Below are 12,329 nucleotides of genomic sequence, written 5' to 3'. Positions count from 1 at the left end.
TAATGGGATAATAATTGTAATTTATTTGGACAAAAAGTTTTTTTTTGTAAAAAAAATAAAAATAATGCAAAATACAGTTTCATGGCCATTTATAAATATTTATGGTAGTGAAAGTTTCACTTGCCATTATCAGTTGAAAAAAAAGTTTTGTACCCTGATCACAACTGAAAATGTAATTCTTTCTCTCTTTCCTCTTTCTGGTTGCAGTGGTATTTGTGTGCTGCTCTCAGGATGTTTTCCGTCAGTTGATGGTGAACTTCCGCAGGGCAGGTCTCCCTCAGGAGGAGTTTGTCTTCTTCTACATTGACATCTTTGGACGTAGTTTGCAGTCCCAGCCTTCTCAGCCGTGGATAAGAGGTGACCCAGACGATGCCCTTGCAAAGGAGGCCTTCCAGGTGATTAAAGCCCTGCAACAGGCAAATAGCGATTAGGATAGATAAAGAGCAAGACAGACAGATAGATATAAACAGAGACATAACTGCTAATCAGGCTGGTGGTATGTCAAAACAGAGTGTCATTATTAGCTGTCCTTTTCAAAGCTAGCCAATATTTTTAAAGCCCCATGTCAATACAGTAAGCCATCCTAGGAACCCATAACACACACAAACATGCACACACACACACACACACACACACACACACACACTCTCCATAGACATAATGAATTTTATACTGTACGAACTATAGATTCTATCCCCTAACCCTACCCCTAAACCTAACCCTCACAAAAAACGTTCTGCATTTTCAAAAAAACATAGTTTAGTATGTTTTTTAAGCGATTTGAATTATGGGGACACTAGAAATGTTTTTTAGCACATTTATAGCATAATACCCTTGTAATTACCAGTTTGTAACCTAAAAAAATGTCCTCATAAACCACACAAACTCATCACACACACACACACACACACACACACACACACACACACACAAATAAATCATCCTTAGTTTTATGAGTTTCTCCAAAGATGTGGTTCTACGGTTTTTACCAGACGCACAAGGATTTGATATGATGGAGGAGAGAGACACTTTCCATCATTTCTGTAGCTTATCATCAGAAGTGTTCTGGTCTTTTGAGCCTTAAAAAACCTCAGAGAATCTCCTCAGCACACACATCAACTTAGACACCCCCTACATTCTTGCTCTTATTTCTTGTCTGTGTGTGTGATTGAATTTAATTAAAATGTGTTCGTTGAAAATGATTACATTACAACACATTAAACTGTGCATAATAACAGTTCAAATTAATGCACAGATAATAAAAAAATTATATTTATTGCATACACTTAAATATATATACACTGTGTTTCATATTAGACATTCAGAAAAAGAATCAGAAACTTAAAATTCTTAACTGCTCCGTTTTAAGTTATATTTTAAGTTTTGTGTGGGTAACAGACCTACAGACCAAAATTGCACATGTTGTCAGCCAATGACTGGGTCTTGTGAGACACAAAGTTTTATTTCTGCAGGGGGCGTTTGACACTCTCAGAAAAACCCAAACAAACAAACAGACAAAAAAAACGAATCTTCCACGCATCCGCGTTTAAATCTCCGAACGTTTTATAAACCTTTGGAGATATTTTACACTGGATAGTTATTTTTAATAAAAACTGATATTTGCCTATACCTGTAAATGGAAATCAGTCTCAGCATTATCTATAAAAGCATTTTTAAAAATCCTCATTCAGTAATAATAAGCGACTGTGATTGGCCCATCCTGGCCTTCGCTGAGAAAAGAAACAGGTACCATGTGATACCGCCGTCAATGCTAGAGGAGGATTGTGCAACACTATTTGGGCAATACCAATTCGTACAATGGAGGGGGGACTTCAGTTTTTTGTCTGATTATGACAGACTCACAGTTGCGCAATTGCAAGGTATCTCATTCTAAATTATTCTAAGCGTTGATAATATATAAACAAGGACAGATGCATGATGGTGAAATAAACATGGTCTTAACAATAAATGTTTATATTCATTTTGTGAAAATGATTTATATACATTTTTATATAAATTGCGACAAAGCCCAAAGTGCCGACAAGTTAAAGAAACACCTACAAATAAACATTTATTGTTATTCTTTATTTTCCTACCAGACAAAAAAAAGCTATTTCTATTTATTTTGGGAATTATGAGAGAAGTACTTGAGTAAGTAAAAAAATAAATAAAAAATGAAACTGTTAAATAATTGTTTGACAGGTTTTCAGTTTTTACAGATACTTGCAGCTCATCTGATTGCAATTTTGCTAAGGCCTCTCTTTCAGACATAACCCTGTAAATATTTTGTTTGATGATAATTGTATATTTTGCTTCTTAGAGTGTGAAGATTCTGACCTATCTAGAGCCCCAGAATCAAGAGTACAAAGAATTTGTCACTAATCTAAAATCAGATGCCAAAAGGATGTTCAACTTCACAGTGGAGGATTCTTTGGTAAGACAGATTATTGCTCAATGTTTGTGTCTACATCTTGAACTGGACTTTCTTTTACATAAAACTATGAATACTATTCTATTTTTCATTTCTTTTGGATTAATGTGACTTTCTGCCAAGACTCCACTGTGCTCGCCATCTTTTCTATCTTCTCTAACAATTACTGTTTGTTTTTGTCTCATTAGAATCTCTGTGTGCCTCCATTACAACCAGGGTTCTTTCATAAAGTGCTTAAAGATACTCACCTGCTCAGAATGAATAAATGAATGTTTTTTTTTTTTTCTTTGCCAAGGTGCATTACATGTGTTTACAGCCTTTTCTGTCATAGTCATCTATTCAGTCTATAATAGATACAAACAGGCTGCAGTAGCGCTTTTGTACTCCCTCTCTTTCACTCTCTCACCAAACATGCTACTTTGGTAAAAATTTTCTGTGATATATAAGAAATGAATGTGCTGTTTACCAGTTCAGCTGTAAGTTGCATAGAGTTCATCAAAAGACCCCCAATCTGAATTCCCATGCATTTACGTTCAATTCCTGTGAACTGGCTAATTTGTGTGCCTTCTAATGTACTAGTTGTACACTTTAGTGTGAAATTTAATCTTGGCCTTGACTTCATATGCATTCATGAAACCACCTCCAAGAGTTCTGCTCAAAGTTATGTCAGAGCTCGTGCCCTTTTATTGATATGTAAGAGCACCTTAGTTTAATCTGAGCTCTTGAAGTTTAAAAGATTCAGTGCCAACCTCGAGGCCTGTTTATATTCATGCTTAATCTCTGTGATTAATAGTGAGGTATGTTTCTGAGAGAACCCCTGTAGGAATTACACAGTTCTCTCCCAGACGTACATGCAGTATGAGCACGTCTGATTGTGTTTATTTGTCTGAGGCTGGGTGGATTTTCCCCTCAGCGTTGATTCTAATTGAGAGGCCTATGTCTGATAAGTCTAAGATTGTCTCAGTCTAACCAGTCTCAAGTGTTTTTCTGGGTCCCTTGCATGCAAATGAAACTGTGGGGGTAAAATGGTCTAAATATAAAAGAGAAAAGATTAAAAGATGAAGATTCTGGATTGAACCCTGGTTTGAAAGAGGAAGCACGTTATCCTTGTGCAATCTGATAAAACACTTTCATTTTTCCTTTCATTTATGACAGATGTTTGCTAAAGGAATTGCACAAAACAAACATTTCATAAGATCAGTTTAGAAAAACCAACAGAACAATAACATGCTCAAAGTAGAGTTTGTGTCGAGAAAATGCATCTAACAAGTCCATCAGCACCTGTGGATGCTGAACACAGATTGGTAATTCTGATCAAATCTTGTCACAAAAGAAATTATGTTTACAGTGTAAATAAGAAATAACTTACAGTCCCTTACTTATTTTCATTGTCAGTCAGCCAGACAGTCATTGTCGCAAAATAGTCCCTTTCAGGATGATATAAAGAATGGCATCCTCACTCACAGATATGCACATTCTTGATATCAAAATGAAATTTCCACTAGTAAAAACTGTAATTCTTGATATCCGTAACTGCATATTCACTAATAGAATTTCACAATAATCTTTGGCAAGCCGAATTGATCTTTTAATCATTTGCAGGATATGATTTATTGATATCAGCTATTCAGTTTTCACTAGTTAAAATGCTACATCTTGATATCAGGAATTTAATTTCTACTAGGAAAAACGTGAATTCATGATATAAAAAATGGCATCCTCACTTGCAGAAATGCACATTCTTGATATCAAAAATTAAATTTCCACTAGTAAAAACTGTAATTCTTGATAAATGTAATTGCATTTTCACTAGAAAACTTCACAATGATCTGCCATTCTCTCCCATTCAAAACCCAATTACATATATCTACAATAATGTTTTTACTAGTTGGAATTCCAGTTTCACATATCAGCATTGTGTTTCCTACAAGTAAAAATTATATGTTTTTATATCAATAATTAAATTGTTAATAGTGCAAATGTTCATTCTTGATATCAATAATTAAATTGCAACTAGTGGAAATGCTAATGTTTATATCAGTTATATGGTTTTCACTAGTGGCAATGTCAATTTCTGTTATCTGTAATGTGATTGTAACTATTAAGAAAGCCTTTTTAGATATCTTTAATTAGTCTCCAATTTAGTACGTAGCTGATACTGTATGTGTTCTTGGAATTTAAATTAGTAAGAAACTAATTGTAGTTATCTGTAATTGTTTTTTTAATAGAAGTGAATGACAGATCACTGTGAAGTTCTGCTAGTAAAAATGCAATTACAGATATCAAGAATGACAGTTTTTACATATGGAAATTTTATTTTTGATATCAAGAATGTGTATTACTGTGAGTGATGACTTAATTTTTTATATCAAGAATGAACCTTTGTAGTGGTGCAAATGTAATTACTTATATCAAGAATTGCCATTTTCACTATAGAAATTACATTTCTGACATCAAGAATTAGCATTCTAACTTCTGAAAATTTAATTGTTGATAATAGCAATTCATATCCTGCAAATTATTAAAAGGGCTTGTGAATGAAAGGGCTTGCCATAGAATGCGGCCAATAATTTTTTTTTTTAACCATGCCTGGTATTGATTATTATGAATTTTTTTTTGGCATAATTTGGCTCAGTATCATTATATTCATTTATTTGTTTTATTTGTGCATTTAATTTCAGATGAACATCATCTCAGGTGGTTTCTATGATGGTCTGATGTTGTACTGTCATGCTCTGAATGAAAGTCTTTCTGAGGGACACGGACGACCTTCGAGAGAGTCTGTCACAAAAAGAATGTGGAACCAAACTTATTATGGTAAGCACACATCCCCAGTGACATATGTAAAATCCTTTACCCTAACCCCTAACTCTAACCCCACTGTGAAACCCTTAAAATTAATATAAACCTTACCTAGGGGTTGTCTCAGAACTAAACGAGGTACGATACTGCCACTAACATTAGTCATAATTCCAGTGCGGCAAAACATAAAATACAAAAAGCTTATTTAATAGTATTTAATTTGTCTTTGTTTACTTTGCTCCATAGCTGAGCGAGAAGCAACCTCGCCATGATGGTAATTTTATATTGGCATAGTTCAATGGAAGAACCATGTATCTCTCCAGCACTAATGACATGTGATGTGATGTGATGCTGATTCATTTTAGTAAGGTCTAAGAGGTTCAAAAGCGATGTGGGATATCTTGATTAACGAAAGACTGAATTATAGCTTTTCTTTATTTTTCTTCTCTTTTCTGTAGAGGTCACAGAGTGCACAAATGTATCTCTGGTCTAACACTCTGCTCAAAGGGGATGACTGTGAAAATAGTTATGGTAATGTTTCTTTTCAACTACTAGGAGATAGATGGAGTCTGTTGGCTAAAGGCAGACACTTAAATGTATCTTAAACAGATTCCTTTTACCACTCAGCCTGGTGATGTTTTGTGCTAGGGTGAGTGTGTGGAGTTTTTAATGGCTTTCTCACATGCATCTGCATACCAAAAGGCAATCTCTACCACTGATCAAGTGTTGTGTGCCTTTATAAAGATGCATTTTGTTTAATGTATAGTGACTGTATACTGTATCTATTGTTTGTATACAGTCCTTATAGGAGCATTGCCCTCGAATGAGTTTGAGTGTATAGTATGTAAGGTACAGTACATGTTGGTGGTCTTTGCAGGTCTGTGTTGTATATACAGTGTGTGTCATTGTTAAGTGGAGGTCAAGTGTTGGTTTGTATGTGCAGAGTCTTTTCAGTGAGCATTTGGGACAATATGCTCCTCTTGGTCCTCTGCCATTCTTTCACCCAGTGTCTTCTCACTTACCATATTTTACTTTACCATGGCAACCTTCCCTAGAATAATGTCTTCATACATGTAATTATTTATTCCCTTTTTCATTGTTCTTATGGCATTTTGGCAGTTTTCCTCCTCCCGGTAACTCTAATCAGCTCAGCCCAGGCAAGCTGTCTGTCTCTCACCTCTCTCTGTCTCTCTCTATATCTCTCTTTTACTGCATCTGTCGTATCTGTCCTTCCACCTGTTCCCTCTTCCACCTCTCTTCTTCTAATCTCTCTGTTCTTCTTGAGCTCCCTCCCTGTGAATGCAGATGGTTTCGTGGCACATGGAGCCCCAAGGTTCCTTTTTCACCATAGGCTTCATCGATCATGTAGGCCCTGTTTACACCTGGTATTAATATTCACGAACGCTTCGTATTCCCCAGATTTGTTAGTACAACTTGTGTATGTAAGTGAATTCCAAACATTCGTAAATAGAGTGCGTGTGCACGTTCATTCACAATTATCATAATCCATGCCCACGAAACGCAATATAAGGAAGGCTTCAGACTCACTAGTAAATGAGAATAGGAAGCTTTTAACATATTGTATATGCGAACAGTAATAAACTTTTTTTTAATGGAGTGCATTCACATCGTAAAATATTGATTTAACAAACACATCGCATCTAAAAAGAAAGTGAGGAAATTACAGTCATCTTTGCTGTCATTAGAGGTTCTTTTGTGAATTAAGTCCAAGAGGTCAATAAAAATGGTTTGACATGAAGCTTTAGTATAAAAAAATGTCAGTTCATACCAACAGGATTTTGTCCACCACCTTTAACCTTCTCTAGTTCGGTTGAGCACATCACCAACATAATTGGAGAAACTTCTCGAGTAAATCCAAGACTGTACTGTGATATTCTTCCCTTGCAACAGGAACAATCTTCAAAGAAATTGATAGAATGTCTGAAGAAGATCTTTGATTGAAACGCTGTAAGATATTACAGATTTAAAAGCTATACGGAAGTGTGCATGCTCTTTCTTTATTTTTCCACCGTTGTATTGTTTACGCACCTGCCCGCGATGTTTATTTATAGTTTTACCACTGACCATACGTCAACTGAATGCAATTTACCGATGCCTATACTAAATTATGAAATGTGTTTTTAAGGTTTCATTTGGTATTATTAGTTGACTGCAACATAATGTATGGTGTGTTATTCATTGTGAAACTGTTTCTTAATGGCATGAATCGCACTGAAGGCCTAGACTTAAAATGCACTGGCCGCGGCTGGCTTCAGAAGACATTCACTGATCGACTGGAGTCGTGTGGATTACTTTTATGCTGCCTAAATATGCCCTTTGGACAGTCAAACAGCCAGCAGTGTCATGGCACCCATTTGCTTTCAATGTATGGACAAACAGAACTGAAATTTGCTTCTAAAAATCTTCATATCAGTTCTGCTGAAGAAGGAAAGTCATACACATCTGGGATGGATTAAAGGCGAGAAAATCATGAGAGAATTATAATTTTTGGGAGAACTAATCCTTTAATCCCTTAAACAGTGTAAGAACATCAGCGTTCTCGTTTACATGATGTTTCAGAATGCTGCTTACTGCAAAAACCCTGAAATAAACAGGGTTCAGGAAAGCTGTTTGAATTTTTTTTTTCTTTTTTTTTTTTGCAATTCTATTTGATGACATTAGTGGTGCAGAAATAATACATTTCAGCTTTAAAAAAGTCCTGTTTTGTTACTTGAATCTTTGTATATGTGTTTTGTTTTCTTTTCATCTGAGGGAACCTTTATGCCATCATCAGAGAATATAAGAATATAACAATTAAAAGCAAAACAAAACAACATTTTCTGATTTATTTTAGAGTTCATACAGGCAGTGAACCTTATCAGCCACTTATTTTTCTAAACGGAATCATCACTAATCACTAAAAAAAGAGAAGAAAATAAAAAGAGTAAAAATAGCTACTTTTTTCTGTTAATATTAACCTATTTAAATTTTTATTTTTACCTGCTTAAAATGAAGTTGATTTGGGGGACAGAATTTGGACAAAATGGCTCAGTGCTACTGAGAGATAATCAGCCAGGCTTTCAAAGAAGAGCTGTCAATGTGTGTGTATAAGTGTGTATGACATTCATAACTATCAGAAAGATTTGTTTAACTGATGATTGCACTTAAATCTCTGTAAAAATTTAGAAGTGCATTCATACAGTACATCTGTTAAAACTGTTGCCCTTTTTAATAACTACTCAACATTTTAATAACTACTCTGGATGCTAGCAGAGTTATATCCTGTTATTTTGTATACAGTCACCTGAATAGACGGGAAGCACAGAATGTTCTAAACATTTTTATTGCCTTTGAAATGACATCTGAAGGGGGAAGGAGATCCACTTCATGTTACACTTCTACAATCATCCTCTGTAATAAAGATAATGTAATCCTTTTAAATCTTTTGATCAAGTACATGGTGCTGTTATACTATACTGGTTTTGCACAGCTGTGTCTGTGAAGGACTGATTCAATACAGTGTGCAGTTGGTACAATCTATATAATATTGTATATTACTAAAATGCACTATAATACAATATATAATATAATATTGTATTATAGTATAGTATAGTTATATAAGTTAAGTTTTGATTAAAAAACTAAAGTTTTATTAAAATATAGCCATCATATACAGTCTTTACAAAATATTGTGACATTAAAACATACATTTTGAGAGAGACATACATTCTCTTGTACTTTTTTCAAGAGAGATACAATGTTTTTAAGAGGGCTTAACACTAAGATTTCTAAAAGGTAATAACAATTGCGTTAATGAAAGATGTATTTTTTCATTTTATGATATTTTCCTGCTTTCAGCATCATTCTGCCATGTATGTTGTTTTTAATGCTGGCATGCGGTAAGTATGCTCAAGTAGTTTCCTGTGCTACCTGCTGAGGTAGTCATCACACCACAATGAATGTCCTGTCTTCAGCTCAGCAAATGACTCAACATTACACTTCACTGTTATTTTGATTATATGATGCATGGAGACATTTATTTATTTTTGGCTATGTCACAATATACACACTCTCTCTTTCTCTATCAGTTTTCCTCTTAATCTTTTTCTCTGTTTGTAATGGAAAATCTATGAGCAGATATTTCTTCTGGTTTAATATCCTTTAAAATTTAGGTTGTATTTCCCTGGAGAGCATGTTAGATTGAGATGTTAAGTGCCAATGTCCAGAAGTTTCTTTTCCCCTTCACCCTCCTTTCTTTCTGTGCCAAAACAGTCCGAATATAATTTGTACAAGATGAGCATTGCTAATAATTGCTGATCATGGTTTAATAACTGTTCTTTGTGTCCATATCTAACTCATGTATTAAACCCATCCTCATCACCTTGCAATGTGAAGTCTTTCTCTCTCTCTCTCTCTCTCTCTCTCTCTGTCCAGTGTGGCTTTGACATTTCTAGGTTGATAACAATTAAGCTTTTCATATCAGTCTAAATGTCACTGTGTGCTTCCTCTACTTGGCTCTGTAGCCCATTTACAGAGGTGATTGGCCTCCACAGGAAATTACCTGACCCTCATCAGGAGATGGAACCACTGGGCACAACCAGAAGCTTTTAAGAGACGCAATCAGATTTGATCAAACTTTCAGATGCACACATTGTTTATGTGATGTGCAATGTGTTAGTGATTGTCGTGATTATATTGTTATTGTTACTCATAATGTGGCAAAGTGATTGATATTTACCACTCATTTAGACATTTCAGGAGGTTTTCAAACTTATTTCTATGCCACTAGTGTCACCAAATAGAAATGCAAAAAATAATGAAATAAACATTCCTTCCATCTGCCATTGGCCTAAAAACAGATAGTCCCGCCCCAAACTCATGCCATTGGTGAGAATACTCAAACAATCAGTGCAATGATAGTGCCACAGTTTTTACACTTTTCAGGAAAATCAACCTATGAATGGCTTACATATTATATAATCTGCATTTTAAGCAGGAATAGGAGAAAGTATTTTAAACATACTTTCAGTTGCACAGTTCAGCTTTAGTTTTAAACCAACATAAAGTTAACATGACAAACTCGGGGGCCTGGGTAGCTCAGCAATCACTGATGCTGACTACCACCCCTGGAGTTGCGAGTTCGAATCCAGGGTGTGCTGAGTGATTCTAGCCAGGTCTCCTAAGCAACCAAATTGGCCCAGTTGCTAGGGAGGGTAGAGTCACATGGGGTAACCTCACCGTGGTGTGATTGGTGGTTCTCGCTCTCAATGGGGCGCGTGGTAAGTTGTGTGTGGCTCGTGGAGAGTAGCATGAGCCTCCACATGAGGAGTCTCCGCGGTGTCATGCACAACGAGCCACGTGATAAGATGCGTGGATTGACGATCTCAGAAGTGGCGGCAACTGAGACTTGTCCTCCACCACCTGGATTGAGGTGAGTAACCGCGCCACCATGAGGACCTACTAAGTAGTGGGAACTGGGCATTCCAAATTGGGAGAAAAAACAAAACAAAACAAAAAACATGATGTGACAGTCAGGCAGCTCATGAACCTGAATGAGGTCAAAATCTGTAATGCACTTTATCACAGCTAATGTTTTTGTCAGGTTTTTGGTGTTCAGGTGTGAATTTGATGCAGTGAGGTCTGTAACACTCTCTCTCATTTTCTCCAGGTGTCACTGGTCTGGTGCAAATTGATGAAAATGGAGACAGAGAGACTGATTTTGCCTTGTGGGACATGACTGATACCAACAATGGCAACTTTCAGGTCAGTGATATTCACAAATGCATACATATACACGTTTGTTTCACTACATTAGTGAGGACATCTCATAGACACAATGGTTTTTTTATATAGAGGTAATACAATTTTCTATACCCTAACCTTATCCCTAAGCCTAACCCTTACACCTTGCAAAATATGATTTGGATTTGTGAGCCTTTTTAACTAGTAAGGACTGCTGAAAATGTCCACACAAGTCAGTTTTCAACATGTTAAACTGTCACATTTCACATTAACATGTTTGTTTTCTATCACTGTGGGACTTTCCATTGACTTTATCCATTGTCTGTGTTTTAATACTGAGATAATGATCTTTTCTATCCACTAACATTAAATTTAATCCTCACAAACTTTTCTGCATTTTTACGTTTTCATTGGGGTATTATTTATGTTTATTGAGCTGTTTCCATTATGGGGATGGTTGGCTTTTCCCCACCAATGTTGGCAAACCTGACCCCCACATACACAACTTTGTAATTTGTCTGTTTCTTAATGCTGTTACCTACTGTCAATAATATGTGAATAAAATGCCATCTCACTTTTATACCGCTGCAGGTGTGTGTGCCATCCAAACAGTTAAGCATTTATTAGAGGCTAATGAATTATAATATAACACCTGAATCTTACAACAGTCTTACAAGTGGCATATTGGTGGCATAAATTTAAAATCAGAGTGAGCACACACATTTACACACACACACACACATGCACACACAAAATTTCTTTCTGAAAGACACTTGATTGGTAATTGGGAGGCCAAGCTGTAGGAAAGTTAATTATAGGAAACATATTGAGTCAGGGGAGTGTTTTTTGTATGCGTGCATGAGCATGAACATTAATGCTGAATAGATAATAAAGATCTCAGCTGGTCTCTGAATGAAGCTTGTCCTCTGTCATTTTTTTCCCTTAACTATGGCGATTGTCAACATTCTTGCCTGTCACTGCTGCAGTTAACTCTCCACTTCCGTTTTCTGTTTTGCTTTTGCTGCCTTTGTCAGTTAAGATCTTGCAGAAGGCCTAACATTGATCACTGCGGCTTTCCTTTGCACTTTTAGAATTTAATTCATCATTGAAAAGAAATATGGATAAAACCAAATAGGTCTGTAATACTATCAGTTCACATTCCCATTTATCTCAATAGTAGTTGCTCGGATGGCACATGAATTCTGCCATACAGTTTTTTTAAGACAATCACCTGAGCTATAAATGTCATGTGGCTAAATACTTTGTAGCTACATGAAAATAATGCCATGACAACACTGATTGGCTGATGGCACCACAAGAATGCTCACAGTATCAGTCCCTTCACTAGCAGCTA

General features: G+C 35.9%; 1 protein-coding gene across 1 annotated transcript in view; it reads left to right on the top strand.

Annotated features, from left to right (window-relative positions):
* npr1b (natriuretic peptide receptor 1b) overlaps window positions 1-12,329 on the top strand; it is a 66,729-nt gene that overhangs the window by 34,091 nt on the left and 20,309 nt on the right. Inside the window, exons 3-6 of the mRNA XM_051721972.1 lie at window positions 208-395; window positions 2,321-2,434; window positions 5,113-5,248; window positions 10,902-10,996. Coding sequence (XP_051577932.1) covers window positions 208-395; window positions 2,321-2,434; window positions 5,113-5,248; window positions 10,902-10,996 — 533 coding nt within the window. The remainder of the gene's footprint in view (window positions 1-207; window positions 396-2,320; window positions 2,435-5,112; window positions 5,249-10,901; window positions 10,997-12,329) is intronic.

Source organism: Myxocyprinus asiaticus, chromosome 16 (genome assembly GCF_019703515.2).
Source record: "Myxocyprinus asiaticus isolate MX2 ecotype Aquarium Trade chromosome 16, UBuf_Myxa_2, whole genome shotgun sequence".
Taxonomy (NCBI): Eukaryota; Metazoa; Chordata; class Actinopteri; order Cypriniformes; family Catostomidae; genus Myxocyprinus; species Myxocyprinus asiaticus.
Note: the sequence above shows the minus strand (reverse complement) of the source record. Positions and strands in the feature narration are given on the sequence as shown.